A 16,803-nucleotide genomic window follows, 5' to 3' on the forward strand; every position below is an offset into this window, starting at 1 on the left:
GAGCCACTGCTTTTTTTCTCAACAGTATAAGCAACCCAGTATAATCAGAGCAATGGACCTAAAGAATTGAGGTTGCAAACTGAAAAGTCAATTGTGATACATATTAAATCAGATATCTCAGTCTCTCCTTTTGCAAATGGTGTTTAGCTAATTATTTAATGGAAGTGTTGGGAGGACTTGGCATTCAGGCCAAGATTTTGGCATTCCCAAAACAGTTCTCTACAGATGTGTGAATTTTTCTAACATTAAAAAAACATCATAAGAGCACACTTTTTTCAGTTGATGTTCAGAAGCCTTTAGCTAACTATTTACAAGATTTTTTTAAAGCTGCTTTTAAGTATAGGAGAACTCCATTATAGTGCATGGACAATATCTATTCATCATATTAAGGAAAAAACTCAATGCAGATACTATCCAGAAATGACAGGAGTTTTAATATAGAGTGCTATGTGCCATCATCCCTACTGACTCCAAACAGACAACTATGCATATATAAGTTATCTGAAAAGAACCAGATAGGCCTGAACAAGGGCCAGACAATCATTACATGCTATTAAAGCAAACTATCCAAACCATCTTCATAGGAAACTTTTAGAAATGAAATATTAAAGTTATTGCTAACATGATTTAAAAGATATAAACAAAACAAAATTTCCACAAGGTATTTTTGAGAAAATCAGAAACTATGGATCTGGCTTTGAAGCTGTAAAATCAGAAAAAAAGATTATCCTGTTCAAATCTCAGGGTAAAAATGACCTTAGTGAAGTAAAAGTCGCTCAGCCGTGTCCAACTCTACAGTCCATGGAACTCTCCAGTCAGAATACTGGAATGGGTAGCCTTTCCCTTCTCCAGGGCATCTTCCAAACCCAGGGATCAAACCCAGGTCTCCCACATTGCAGGCAGATACTTTACCAGATAAGCCACAAGGGAAGCCCAAGAATACTGGAGTGGGTAGCCCATCTCTTGTTCAGAGGATCTTCCCGACCCAGGAATCAAATCAGGGTCTCCTACATTGCAGGCAGATTCTTTACCAACTGAGCTATCAAGGAAGCCCTAAAATGACCTTAGTAATATGGAATAATAGTAAATCATTTGCTAAACTTGAGGTACATATTGAAGTCATTCAAGGGGTAACAACCCTGTGTAAAAATGAAAGGGGGCATTCCCTGGTGGTCAGGGGCATGAATCAATCCCTGGTGAGGGAATTAAGATCCTCCCTTGTGGTGAGGCAAATAAAATAAAGAAAGAAAGGGAGCTTTGGTATACAAGTTTTGGCTACAAAATATCAGTATGTGTTTGGATCTAGTGAAAAAGCCCAGAAAGCACCTAGAAACTGGCTCTTCTCTTGTAGAAGACAGAGCTGATTATTCAGAATGGATTGTTCTCTAGTTGACAAGCCAATAGACATTTGGATATGGTGTCAAAGAGAAATATATTTTCAGTCTTGATTCTAAAATGAAAAATAAGATGATAGAACATTCCTTAGGTAAAACCACTGAAACTAATTCTTCCATTGCCAGTACCACCTGGTAATGGGAACTTCACTACTAATGTGAACCAATGCCTATAGTTGTCGTTATCCCTGTGATGGCCTATTAATAAAAAGAAAACCTAAATATTCAACAGGGAACAAACATTTAAGGTACAATGGAGAGGATAAACTATGCTTCACAAAACCCAACCAGCACTGCACTTGGTACAAGCATTTCCTGTTGAAGCTAGAATGCTTCCTGAACTGGGAAAGAATTTAGTAACCATCAATTTTCACTAAAGATAATAACTGGCTTCGCTATCATTTAACCATTAACACTAAATAAATTGATTCATCTTATGCAGTGACTGTTCTTTAAAAAAAAAGGGCCCATTTGGAAATGCAACAAAAAAGAAATAAAGTAAGTGACTATTCATAGAAAACAAATTAGAAAGGAGACTTGGTTGATGAGTGTATTAGTTGGTTTTTTGTTTGTTGTTTGTTTCCTCCAAACTCTATTGGAGAGTCTCATCAAACTGGCCCATAATTACCTAAGACCCTTATCATGAGCTATTATGTGATTGTATAATGGACAACTGACCACTCATACTTCCCATCATTAGACAACAGCACATACAATCAATACAAAGTTACCAGATGTGAATGGTACTTTCTGAAAGTAACACCTGTTCTCACCAGTCTTCCAACAAAGCAGTCTGGTCTAGCAAACAGCCATATTGGCAAAGATCACCTCAGGTAGACACCATACACTCACATGTCATCTACGTATATGTTGAAAGATAACATACTCACTGATAACAATCCACTTTCCCTTTAACCATAAGAAGAAATGAACGAATTTTTCGGTCACTTTTGGCTGCTGTCACATAACTATAGGATCTTTACCATGGGTATTAATCACAAAACAACCTTCCATCTGACACACAAAAGAAATCATATTCAAAATGCATTATATTTTTCTTTCATTCCTCAAAAGGTTGTTTTTCATAAGTATTATTTATTAATTTTGCTATTTAATTTTTACAAATACCTCCTGCCAAGAGAAGCAATAAATCTTTTATATTCTCTCTACACTATAGTTAGCTACCACTTACCAATATATAATATTAATAAGGAGTTGACGCATCTTATTGATGACATAGATACCTACTGTTTTTCTTGTACAAGAGAACTTCAAAGCAGTTTGACTCGTAGTTGTCAAAAGTCTGCCTGACTTTCTCAATGGTTTTTTTGTCAGTCAATTCTCCATACATAAAACTGGAAGAAAAAAAAAAAAAAAAAAACACCAAACAATCCATTTCAGTTTGGGGTTGCTTTTCAAATGCTACATAAAATCATATACTTGTCTCTTTTAAATTAAGTATTCAAATTTAGTTACAAAATAATTGCTCCCACAAAATGAACTAAAATAGTTAAACCATGTTTTAATCTTGACTATTAAACTCTTGCTAGAAGATAGCTTTTTAAGTGATTTTGAACATATAGTGAGAAAGAGTAAGAGAGAAAAACAGTTGTTACTTTACACAAGTCCAGTATGCATCAATTTTAGCTACTTAAACAATCCTTTTGTTAAATAATACCAGTTTCCCAAATTTTGGTTTTCATAGTATATTAACTATGATTGATACCATAAAGTATAAACTTTGCTGCTAGATCATCAGTCTACAAGTCACGAGTAAATAACAAGTACCCATAACAATCAGTGATCAGTTTCACTACTTGTTTTAAAGCCTGTCAGAATTACAGTGCATCCACCACTCAGCTCATGCACAGACAGCAAAGTGTGCAGGTGTGTTGCCTCCTTGTCTCTCAGTGGCACACTCATGGGACATTTCACAAAAATGCATAAATAAAAGCAGGAATTCACCATCAAAGAGTAAAGGCCACCAAAGGAATGTAAAGTGATCATGGTGGAGGTGAAATTCAAATTAAACATAAAAGAAGTTATTTCTTCTAAAAGAATGAGGGGATGTTGACATTGCTGTACTTGAGAGACTTGAAATATGCAGCCAGAGGAACCTAGTGAGGACAAACCCATCAACATAAATCAGGAAAAGGATTGCTGTAAAAAAGACCAAAGTTTCCCAGAGGATGTAATACCATTAAAAAAAAAAAAACTTCACATTAAAGGAGTACTAGGAAGTAATTCACAGTACTGAAAGTAAAAAGATAAAGTTGAAAAGGATTCAAACTTAAAAGAAGTATACTATTTGCTAAGAGGTAGAAAAAAATGCTCTCTTCATATCATAAAATATATTACAAGAATGCAAGAATTGTTCAAATGATTTGATAGGTTTTTGCAAAGAAATGAAACACTTTAATCTCAATGTTTCTAATGTTATAGATCATTAAATAATGTACTAAATAAATATTAGTGTTACTATTATTTTCATTTCCCTGCACTTAAAACCAACAGAAAGAGATTTTTTTTTTTAATGCTTTGACACACATTGTTAAAGGTCATGGAACAATCATACTTTTTCATTGAGTATTAAGGTCACACTACATGCTTTCAGCTTGTACAGTTTTTTTCACATTCCCATACTACAATGAAAAGTGAAGATTCAGTATTATACGCAGTACTGAATTGGCATTCTCGTTACTTATGAGGATTTTTTTGAAATACATACAAGTAGACCTAACGGAAGGAAAATAAAGAAGAGAAATTGAAGGGGACATATGCTATTACTATAGCTAGAGGAACATAAAAACAGAGATCAAAGTGTAAACTCCCACATCTCACAAACATTTCCTAACATTTGAAATTATCTATTTTTTTAAGAGAACTTCACCAAAAGTCTGCACATTTACAGAACAGAACTCAGTCAAAGGAGTACAAGACTCTAAAACTATTCTTGATGCTTTTGTAATCATAAGCTGTGCATCTGGTTTCAAAAACCCAGTTCTACTAGTTGCTATGATTGTCCAGGTAATTTCTTCCACCAGGAAAAATATGTGTGGCTTGACAGTTTTTGAAGCCTCAAGTATATCTTTGTCATTGCTTTTCTTAGAATTTCTAAGACATTAACTTATTCAGATCAGATCAGATCAGTCGCTCAGTCATGTCTGACTCTTTTTGACCCCATGAATCGCAGCACACCAGGCCTCCCTGTCCATCACCAACTCCTGGAGTTCACCCAGACTCACGTCCATCTAGTCAGTGATGCCATCCAGCCGTCTCATCCTCTGTTGTTCCCTTCTCCTCCTACCCCCAATCCCTCCCAGCATCAGAGTCTTTTCCAATGAGTCAACTCTTCACATGAGGTGGCCAAAGTACTGGAGTTTCAGCTTTAGCATCATTCCTTCCAAAGAAATCCCAGGGCTGATCTCCTTCAGAATGGACTGGTTGGATCTCCTTGCAGTCCAAGGGACTCTCAAGAGCCTTCTCCAACACCACAGTTCAAAAGCATCAATTCTTCGGCACTCAGCCTTCCTCACAGTCCAACTCTCACATCCATACATGACCACAGGAAAAACCATAGCCTTGACTAGATGGACCTTTGTCGGCAAAGTAATGTCTCTGCTTTCCAATATGCTATCTAGGTTGGTCATAACTTTCCTTCCAAAGAGTAAGTGTCTTTTAATTTCATGGCTGCCGTCACCATCTGTAGTGATTTTGGAGCCCAAAAAAATAAAGTCTGACACTATTTCCACTGTTTCCCCATCTAGTTCCCATGAAGTGATGGGACCAGATGCCATGATCTTCGTTTTCTGAATGTTGAGCTTTAAGCCAACTTTTTCACTCTCCACTTTCACTTTCATCAAGAGGCTTTTCAGTTCCTCTTCACTTTCTGCCATAAGGGTGGTGTCATCTGCATATCTGAGCTTATTGATATTTCTCCCGGCAATCTTGATTCCAGCTTTATTCCAGCTTGTGTTTCTTCCAGTCCAGCGTTTCTCATGATGTACTCTGCATATAAGTTAAATAAACAGGGTGACAATATACAGCCTTGACGTACTCCTTTTCTTATTTGGAACCAGTCTGTTGTTCCATGTCCAGTTCTAACTGTTGCTTCCTGACCTGCATACAGGTTTCTCATGAGGCAGATCAGGTGGTCTGGGATTCCCATCTCTTTCAGAATTTTCCATAGTTTATTGTGATCCACACAGCCAGCAGTAAATCCAAGCGTGGTGGGGCCTGAAGCTTATACAGCTCTAGAGGCCCTCTTTAAGGAGCAGAATACTAAATTTATAAAACAAAATTAAGTACAGAGCCTTGAAAGCCATACACTCACAGAAAGGCATAAAGGTTAAGGTTTTTTATCTTCATAGGAAATATGCTCCTGAATATCTTAGTCTAGAAAGTTTACAACATGAAAAGCATAGTTTGTTAGCAAGAACCAGGAAAACTAGCAGGATTCAACAATGATACCATATCACAACTAAAAATTACAGAGTAACGACCCATCGTACGGTAACACCAACCTGAGCAACTAAAATTCTAGAAACTAAGAAAGTACTGATAGATGAAATTGAAAGTGTAGTAGTTCAGTTGTGTCTGATTTTTTGTGACTCCCATGGACTGTAGCCCACCAGGCTCCTCTGTCCATGGAATTCTCCAGGCAAGAGTACTGGAGTGGGTAGCCATTGCCTTCTCCAGGGGATCTTCTGGACCCCAGCATCAAATCCTGTATTACAGGCAGGTTCTTTACTGTCTGAACCATCAGGGAAGCCCACTGATAGTTGTCATCAACCAAATGTTCTCCAATCTGTATCCTGAATTTTCAATTACTTTTATTGTTTATTAAAAAGGAATAGTTAATTGTCATTATAACAGTAAAATAAGCAAGAAAATCTTAAAATAGGATGACAGGTTCTAACTCCATAATCTTACAGCCAGACTAGCACATGATGCCTCAGAGGGCATTGAAAAGCCACTGTTCCTGTCAAAGCCTGACTTACTGTCATGTGAGTTTTATGAATATCTCTGAGGGCATCAAAAGTAAATTAGAATTCCTCAGTTAAAGTGAACAAAGTCACCCTCCTTTCCTCCACCAAAACAAAACACTAGTTTAATACTGCTAATATTTTTTTACAGACAGGTAAACTTTTTATTGACTGATATTTTTAATCTAAAGACTCTACTAAAGAGAAAATATTAAAACACACAAAAACAAAAAGTATGATATGAGTAATTACTAAATGTGTGTGGTCTTTAAGAAAAGAAAAAGCATTTACTCCTATTACTAAATGTCAGAGTCTATGGTTCAATAAATAGGAAAAGGAGTATGTCAAGGCTGTATATTGTCACCCTGCTTATTTAACTTATATGCAGAGTACGTCATGAGAAATGCTGGGCTGGAAGAAACACAAGCTGGAATCAAGATTGCGGAGAGAAATTTCAATAACCTCAGATATGCAGATGATACCACCCTTATGGCAGAAAGTGAAGAGGAACTGAAAAGCCTCTTGATGAAAGTGAAAGAGGAGAGTGAAAAAGTTGGCTTAAAGCTCAACATTCAGAAAATGAAGATCATGGCATCTGGTCCCATCACTTTATGGGAACTAGGTGGGGAAACAGTGGAAACAGTGTCAGACTTTATTTTTGGGGGCTCCAAAATCACTACAGATGGTGATTGCAGCCATGAAATTAAAAGACACTTATTCCTTGGAAGGAAAGTTATGACCAACCTAGATAGCATATTGGAAAGCAGAGACATTACTTTGCCAACAAAGGTCCATCTAGTCAAGGCTATGGTTTTCCCAGTGGTCGTGTATGGATGTGAGAGTTAGACTTTGAAGAAAGCTGAATGCCTAAGAATTGATGCTTTTGAACTGCGGTGTTGGAGAAGACTCTTTAGAGTCCCTTGGACTGCAAGGAAATTCAACGAGTCCATTCTAAAGGAGATCAGCCCTGGGTGTTCTTTGGAAGGAATGATGCTAAAGCTGAAACTCCAGTACTTTGGCCACCTCATGCGATGAGTTGTCTCATTGGAAAAGACTCTGATGCTGGGAGGGATTGGGGGCGGGAGGAGAAGGGGACGACAGAGGATGAGATGGCTGGATGGCATCACTGACTCACTGGATGTGAGTTTGAGTGAACTCTGGGAGTTGGTGATGGACAGGGAGGCCTGGCGTGCTGCGATTCATGAGGTTGCAAAGAGTCAGACACAACTGAGCGACTGAACTGTACCGAACTGATGGTTTAGTAAACCAAAACACAATATTCACAATTGGCCAACAAAAAAAAACATGAAAAAGAAATCACCTAAAATATAACAAGGAACAAGAACAAAATTGGTGAAAAATTAACTCTAATAGGATTAAAGATAAATTACAACTAAATAAAAGAATCAAAGAAACTGTCTTGGAAACTGATGTAACAGTAACACTTAAGAAGGAATACAACACAAGTTTGATTCAGCTAAAATTCTAAAGAGAAAGTGAAAACAAGCAGTTTCTCAAACTCTAAAAATTCTATAACCCATTCCTTTAGCTCTCCCAATGCTAAAATAGCCTGTTCTAAGAAAAATAGGGGCATTTTAAGAAAAAAAATGCCAGATTATTATACTCTGAATAATTTTTCAAAAATAATATTTTATATCTTATATTGTTTCAGTCATATTTTTAAGCTTATTAAACTATGTATTTCCAGTGACAGAACACATATTTTAGTAGTAAAATACAGCAGTTAAATAGTACAAGGTATTTCAAAAGGGCCCAAAAGAATGTCTGAAATGTATTATCCATTCTTTCAAGGCAAGTGTTCTGGAAAGTAATTCAAATTTTGAAAGTATTTCCACCCAGCACTGTCTAAACCAAAATGACTAAACCAGAGCTTCTCCATATACTATGGGTACTATGGGTGTGGCACATTTGCTTACTTGCTCAGCTTTCCTTATATGTAAATGCTAAGTTTCTTTACTGAGGTTTCCTGCAACCTGACTCCAGATGACTGAAGCTCAATGCAGTCTTTGAATGGTTAATGGTATTTGAATGGAAACAAGATTTAGAAATGATAATTTTCAGACTTTATAAACCACATATCTATAAAATAATTTTATACAGCTTTTATGTATCTTATTGACTATCCTCCAGGAATATATAAAGGGAATACTAAAAAACTATAGAACTTCAAATTACTGTACTGGATCACAAAACTCCCCTTCAGTAATGATAAATGACTTCCACAACTGCACTGTTGTCCTATTGGACAGAAAATAAAATTAGGTGCACAGAAGCCATCTATCCCTGCTATAATATGGAGCAGCCATGATATAACAGAGGACCACTGCACTTAGAGGACCATTTATAAACTGTATAATCCATGGCCAAGTTGTTTAACTTCTCTGACTCTTAGTTCTTTCATCCTTGAAAAGTGAAAATGTTAATTGCTCAGACATGTCCAACTCTTTGTGACCCCATGGACTGTAGCCTACCAGATTCCCCTTTCCATGGAATTTGCCAGGCAAGAACCCTGGAGTGGGTAGCCATTCCCTTCTCCAGGGGATCTTCCCTATCCAGGAATCAAACTGGGATCTCCTTGCCTGCAAGCAGATTCTTTACCTTCTGAGCCACCAGGGATGATAATGTTAATATAACTCAGACAGTGAGAATTAAAAAGGATAATGTACATGAAGTTATAAATTATAATGTACTATACAATCACTGAATTATTACTGGAATGCTTCTCATGGGTGTGGTTAGAAGAAGGCCCTTCCAGCCCCAACCCTACTCCCTTGATCCTTTACAATTTGAGGACAAGAGCTGGTTCATTCCTGCTACTGGGCAGAGTCACTGTGTCTGAAAGAGATACACACATCATTTTGTGTGTCTTCTTTCTTTGCGAGCCCATGACATTGAGGTATAAATTCATCCACAGCCTGCTGCTGGATACTCTGGCCACTTATCTTGCCACACAACTAACTTGTGGGAAGTTCTGATCTCGGGAGTAAGGGAGATTTCCTGAAGGCTAGCTTGGGCCATATCCAGCTTGCCTGAGCATTTGGCAGTGTATCTTTCACGTACATCCTACCCTGGAAACTTCTGGGGACCAGTGGCTCTGCTTTATAGCAAGATTTACTTATTTTTGGATCCCTTGTTCTGCCATCATAATCTCACAAACGAGCCTCATTATGATCCCAGACAGGAAGGATGGCTACCATGTTGACAGACTTCCATGGGAGAAAGGAAAGTGCACACTGAGAAAATATATAAGCTAATCATAAATACTGCCCATCTATCTTAACCTGCTAATGGCCAACAATGTGAACTTACTGTAGAGCTCAGGGAACTCTACTCAGTGTTCTGTGCTGACCTAAATGAGAAGGAAATCCACAAAAGAAGGGATATATGTATACATAAGGGCTTCCCTGGTAGCCCTGGTAAAGAATCCACTGCAATGCAGGAACTGATTCACTTCACTGTACTGTAGAAACTAACTTTAAAATATCTGCTAAGGGTTAACAATGTTCTTGGACTAAGCCCATATACATTCAGTCCCCACAAGTAAAGGATAATATTATGTACAGGCTGTCATTCACAACCTAGCAAATGCTTCATCACAGAAACCACACAGATTGACTTAAAAATATGTGGTCTCCACCTCAGACTCAGCCACAAAAGTAAAATCATCATGAAAGTTAATCACAGGATGGGCTGAAATCTATAGTCAAAGGATCAAAAAGAAGCCTAAGTGAGAGTAAGGAGAAGGATTTAGAAATAAATAGGAACAGCTTTCAAAATCTGAAAGAAGTAATTTCATAATAAATCAAAGCATTACATACTTTCTACAATGGATCATAAAAGGTTTCACAGCCCATTAATTTATATGAGCTTAAAAGGATTTAGATCGAGTCATAAAAGCTAAATCCATGACATGTAATTAAGGGAAGCTAGGACTTGGCATCAGACACCTCTAATGTTTGGAGTGTGACCTGATCACTGAGGCACTCTGCCCTCCAGTACTTGCCTCAGTGTGAAGCAGAGCCCTTAGCCAAATGGAAAGGGACCGACTGATATCTATCATGTGGAATATTCTCTTGTTGACTGAGGTAACCCTGTGTTAATAAAACTACTTGTGAAAATAAAGTGTCATGTAACATCTCTGCTTTATTGTCTAATCTGATAGCTTGGGGGTGGGGGGGAATTGTATTCGAATGCATCTGTCTACTCCTATCCTCCCTACCAATATGATTGGTCTTCCCACCCTTCTATCTTAAAAAGTAAAAATAAATAAAAATAATTTTTAAAAAAGCAGAACAGGCCTTTAAAAGGCTCAGATTAATCAAAAGTAGAATGCTAAAGTGCTTTTTACCTGAACTATGACAGTATGTCTCTAATGTCAGGACTTTATAAGGGTCCTGAGATAAGATCAGACGTTTTTAAATGCCATTCCCCCAAAACCTACATACAATCTCTTTCTAACACACAATGTGTTTTATGTCCTTCAGTATACAGCAATAGTCCAAAAGCTTGGAAATGCAATTATTAAATAATAAAATGAACATTTGAAATTCCTAGGAATCCAGAAATTTAATAAAAAATAGTTTTTGAAACTTTAGCTGAAATGAGCTAAATGAGCTGAAATGAAAAATGAGACAGTACATGGCACACATCAGATTTTTTAATAGAAATTTAGCTGCTATTATAAAGTACAAGGATGTGAAAGTGAAGTCGTTCAGTCATGTCTGACTCTTTGCGACCCCATGGACTGTAGCCTACCAGGTTCCTCCGTCCATGGGATTTTCCAGGCAAGAATACTGGAGTGGATTGCCACTTCCTTCTCCAGGAGATCTTCCCGACCCAGGGATTGAACCCGGGTCTCCCGCACTGTAGGCAGATGCTGTACCGTCTGAGCCACCAGGGAACTCTATAACCTTCCCTCATGGCAGATGAGAGTGAAAACAGAGGGCCATTCTGGACAGCAATCTGACAGCAGTTAATTTACAATTTATGCATATATTCTCCATATATTCTGTACAGCAATCTTATTTCTGGGCATAGTGACAGACAACTTCTCACATGGGGCCACAAGAAGATGGCTATAAGGATGTTTACCTCCAAGTTGTTGGAATAGCAAAGTGGCAGAAGTTGGCATTCAAGACTAGTAAAGTGGATAACGAAAATGAAGGCTATGAGAACACTATAAAATGATCAGACATGATGAAACAGATTATGATGTAGCAACAAAAAAATCTCAAGAACATAATGGTGAATAAAAAGAGCAAGAAATTGCATATTTTACTGCACAGTATAAATTAGGCAGGCCTTAAAAACAAATGCACATAAAGCAACATCATTACAAGAATACACATATTTATTTTACAAATGGAATTGTTAGAAAGACATAAAATAAATACACTAAAATGAATAACTATGGAAGATGAAGGAGGATGGAATGAAGGAGAAAAGAAATAAAATAAAACAAATAAAATAGAGACTTTGTCTGGAGTAATCACAATGATAATATTGGAACAAACTAAGGAATATATTTAATTTTTTACTCTATTCCCCTGGTCTAATGAGAGAAGGATTGGGAAAGACAAATACCCACTGATGTGTAGTTTCTAAAATTTGTCATTATTAAAATCAGTAAAACTCTTTGATTTGTTTACAAGGTTACCCTCACTATGAAATTATTTGTGTCCATATTTAACTAGAATTCAGTGATTTCAAAACTATATAATAACATTTAATCTAAACCCTGCTGAGACATAAGGGAGCAGAAATGGTCCATACAAACCTTAGCCTCCCAGAACTTAGAACACACACCTCAATGAGAGAGCTAGGCCAAGAGCTAATATATCCACCCCACAGATAAAAGGCACAAGAGACAACAGTGCTGACAAAGGGAGTCTCTCAAAGAGGGGCCACCGTTTTCCATTGCTCCCACTTACCAATTTCACGCCTGGAAGTGAAGGCTGAATGTGAGAATGACTTTAATAGAGAGAAAATGAGGATAACTGGAAGAGGATAAGTGGAAGAAGAGGATGTTTGAACAGAGAATTTCTTAAAGCTCACTAAGCATCAGAACCATCTGAGCTGCTGGTTAAAAGTACTGATTCCTGCTCCCACCTACCCACCTGGGGTGATCCTGATTCAATAGGCTTAAGGTGAGGTCTGAGAATCTGTTTTGCTAAACCTCTCTAAGTGATTTCCATAAATAGTCAGGTTTAGACTCCATATGAAATCCCTACCCTTCATGAAGATGTCGAATATATATATTTGTACATGCATATAATGTTTTGCAGCATAAATGGGTAGGAAAAAAAGAAAGAAAAAATAGGTAGAAAAAAATCAACCACTGTTTTCCTGGGCAAATCCCTTAACCTAACTCTACCTCAAGTTTTTTTCTTCTGAAAAATAAAGAATATGGAATAGAAAATAATTCATATACCTTGCGGTTCTAAAATAACATGATTTTTGGTACTTAGTTAAGTGGGAGCGTTAAAGAAAAATTAACTCAAGGAAAAAACATCCCATCTGGTCTTACTGAAATATTGTGAAAAGTTTTTAGTTCTAAATTGGTTCCTTACATACAGCTTCCTTTTCTTTTTTATGATCTTTTTTGGTAATACTCTCTTTAAGCTCACAGATATGGAATATTTTAAAAGCATTGTTATAAATAATATAAATGCCAGATTCTGTTTTATATAAGTCAAACAAAATAGCAGTGGTACAACATACCAACATGACAAAAGTATGTGTGATTTATTCAAGATGAAAGAACTTTTGATCGTTTTAAATGTTTAAAACCATGTCCTACTTGGTTGATAGTTGCTGACTGTATGTTGAAGACAGTTTTAGCAACTCCAAAAGTTCTGGATGAGATCCACTGATGATATCAGTGATATCATCACTGATGATATCAGTGGGTCTCTGATATAGGCTGCTCCAATGATCACTTTAAATTTTTGCCTTTTCATACAGTTCATGGGGTTCTCAAGGCAAGAATGCTGAAGTGGTTTGCCATTCCCTTCTCCAGTGGACCACATTTTGTCAGAACTGTCCACCATGACCCATCCATTTTGCATGGCCCTACATGGCATGGTTCATAGTTTCATTGAGTTAGACAAGGCTGTGATCCACGTGATCAGTTTTGGTTAGTTTTCTGTGATGGTGGTTTTGTTCTGTCTGCTCTCTGATGAATGAGGATAAGAGGCTTGTGGAAGTTTCCTGATTGGGAGGTTCCAGCTGTGAGTAAACCTGGCTCTTGCTCTGGTGGGCAGGGCCATGCTCGGTAAATCTTTAATCCAATTTTCTGCTGATAGGCAGGGCTGTGTTCCCTCCCTGTAGTTTGGCCTAAGGCTAGGGTTAATGGCAGTAATGGGCTTCCCTTGTGGCTTAGCTGGTAAAGAATCTGCCTGCAATGCAGAAGACCTGGGTTCAGTCTCTGGGTTGGGAAGATCCCCTGCAGAAGAGAAAGGCTACCCACTCCAGTATTCTGGCCTGGAGAATTCCATGGACTGTATAGTCCATGGAGTCACAAAGAGTAAGACATGACTGAACAATCACAACGGTGGTAAGGCGACCTCCTTCAAAAGGATCTATGCCATCAAGCCACAGCTCCCAGGACTGTTGTATTCAGTGCCCCTGGCCTGCAGCATGCCACTGTTGACCCACACCTCTGCCAGAAACTCCTGGACACTCACAGGCATGTCTGGTTCAGTCTCTTGTAGGTCCTGGTGAGCACAAGGTTTTGTTTGTGCCCTCCCTAAGTCTGTTTCTCCAGTCCTGTGGTGTTGGACTCTTTGGAATGCCTTAGACTGCAAGGAAATCAAACCAGTCAATCCTAAAAGAAATCAACCCTGCATATTCATTGGAAGGACTAATGCTGAAGCTCTAATACTTTGGCCATCTAATGCAAAGAACTGATCCATTAGAAAAGACCCTGATGCTGGGAAAGATTGAAGGCAGGAGGAGAAGGGGATGACAGAGGAAGAGATGGTTGAATGACATCACCGACTCGATGGACATGAGTTTGGGCAAGCTCCAGGAGATGGTGAAGGACAGGGAAGCCTGGCATGCTGTAGTCCATGGGGTCGCAAAGAGTCAGACATGACTGAGCAACTGAACAACAACAACACTGATCACTTGGCACATAGAATAGTTCATGGCCCACAGAGGGTGATTAAAAAATATTTATTGAATGAATTGATACATTCACAGCTATGCAAAAATACTTCTCTTAGCAAAAGCTCTCACCAGTGCCTCTTAAACTATATATTTCTACTGACAATTTAATCTCCTTAATATTCTAATATAATTTTTGCCCTGTAGGTTTTATGTGAGTCAATAGGTTCTCAATTCCAATCTGGGGGAGAGGGGAATTGGAATTCCAATTCCAACTATCTATCCAGAGGCAGCATCAGATTCTGCAGGTTGAACATTGAGGGTTCTGTCCCACATGACTGCCCTCCCGCTGACTTCAGGCATCAGCACAAGCCTAGGTGCTGGCTGTGCTTTTGATCCACCTAATCCAGATTGGTTCCCATAATACCAACCTTAGACTTCAGCACCAGTTATAAATCAGAGGTTCCCAAGACCTCTTCCTTTGGTTTGAATAATTTGCTAGAGCAACTCACAGAGCTCAAAGAAACATTTTACTTACCAGACTTCTGGTTTATCATAAAAGGACATAACTCAGAAACAGACACATGGAACAGATGTAGAGGCAAGGTAGGGGAATTCCATGCCCTTACCAGATATGCTACTCTCAGCTCTTCTACATGTTGCCCCAACTGGAAGGTCTCTGAACCTGTCCTCTGAGTTTTTATGGAAGTTTCATTTACACAGTCATAACTGATTAAATCATTGCCACTGGTACTGATTCAACCTCCAGCCCCTCTCCAGGAGACTGGGGAAAAGTTGTGCTTCTAATCACATGGTTGATTTCTCTAGCAGTCAACCCCATCCTTAGGTTAGCTAAGGGCTTTCCAAAAGTTACCTCATTAACATATCACAAGAAAAGCCAAGAATTGAGGAGCTCTGTGCCAGGAACTGGGTGGAAGACCAAATATGTATTTCTTATCACAAATCATGATATCACAGTGAGTCTAAATTTAAGTCTTTTAATCACCTTCAACATTTAGTTAAACTTTAGAAAACATTTCTGAGCTGTTCTTTTACCTACCTGCAAGTGCTACTCTTCTGCATGACGTCAGCTCGATGATACCCAGAGAGTTTGCAAAAACCGTCATTACTATAAACTACAGGCCAATCCACAATCTGGGCATTTCCCAGTAAGAAACTCGATTCTAAAGAAGAAAAAAGAAAAGAGAAGTTTTTTAGCATCATTTAACCATGTACAAGTAATTAAAAACACAAATTCATAAAAAAAATGTAACTGTGGTTTTTAAAGCACAAATAATAAAACATATCCTTGAAATTATTATTAGCATAGCATGACCAGCAAGTGAGATCTGCAACAAGTACGAGATTTGCATATGAACTAAAAACTCCATTGAAAAGAAGTTAGTTTACAATACTCTTGCATTCAAGTAAATACTATGCTATGAAAATAAAGTATGGTTAATATTAAATGTTAATGACTATAACAATCACAGTTTAAAGCTAAAAACAGTTTATTAAGACTAAGGTTACAGTCACTTCTTCACAAATTGACAATATTAAACTTAGAAGCAGAGGCAACTTTGGATAACTCCTCCAAAAAGTGTAGTAATGTAATTTTAACATGATGGGACAAATTCTTTGTACATCAGTTTTATTTACAGAAGGGCTTGCCTGGTGGCTCAGATAGTAAGGAATCTGACTGCAATGTGGGAGATCAGGGTTCGATCCCTGGGTCGGGAAGATCCCCTGGAGAAGGGAATGGCTATCCACTCCAGTATTCTTGCCTGGAGAATCCCATGAACAGAGGAGCCTGGAGGGCCACAGTCCATGGGGTTGCAAAGAATCAGACATGACTGAATGACTAACCTTTCCTTTCCTTTCCTTGATTTCAGTTCAGTTCAGTTCAGTTCAGTTGCTCAGTCGTGTCCAACTCTTTGCGACCCCATGGACTGCAGCATGCCAGGACTCCCTGTCCATCCCCAGCTCCCGGAGTTTACTCAAACTCATGTCCATTGAGTTGGTGATGCCATCCACCCATCTCATCCTCTGTTGTCTCCTTCTCCTCCTGCCTTCAATCTTTCTCAGCATCAGGGTCTTTTCCAAGGAGTCAGTCCTTCGCATCAGGTGGCCAAAGTATTGGAGTTTTAGCTTCAGCATCAGTCCTTCCAATGAATATTCAGGACTGATTTCCTTGATTTACAGAAGTCTAACTTTAAATTTTTAAAGCTCTTTTTAAAATAAAATTATTCAAAGACATTATTTTCAACCACATGCTACAAGGAGATCAAACCAGTCAA

The 16,803-nt window shown here is 38.1% G+C and overlaps 1 protein-coding gene across 1 annotated transcript in view; it reads right to left on the reverse strand.

The window, feature by feature from the left end:
• KCNH5 (potassium voltage-gated channel subfamily H member 5) overlaps positions 1 to 16,803 on the reverse strand; it is a 393,607-nt gene that overhangs the window by 345,972 nt on the left and 30,832 nt on the right. The window contains exons 2-3 of the mRNA XM_027554270.1: positions 15,567 to 15,690; positions 2,643 to 2,749 (exon numbers count right to left, since the gene is read on the reverse strand). Coding sequence (XP_027410071.1) covers positions 2,643 to 2,749; positions 15,567 to 15,690 — 231 coding nt within the window. The remainder of the gene's footprint in view (positions 1 to 2,642; positions 2,750 to 15,566; positions 15,691 to 16,803) is intronic.

Source organism: Bos indicus x Bos taurus, chromosome 10 (assembly GCF_003369695.1).
Source record: "Bos indicus x Bos taurus breed Angus x Brahman F1 hybrid chromosome 10, Bos_hybrid_MaternalHap_v2.0, whole genome shotgun sequence".
In the NCBI taxonomy this organism is placed as follows: domain Eukaryota; kingdom Metazoa; phylum Chordata; class Mammalia; order Artiodactyla; family Bovidae; genus Bos; species Bos indicus x Bos taurus.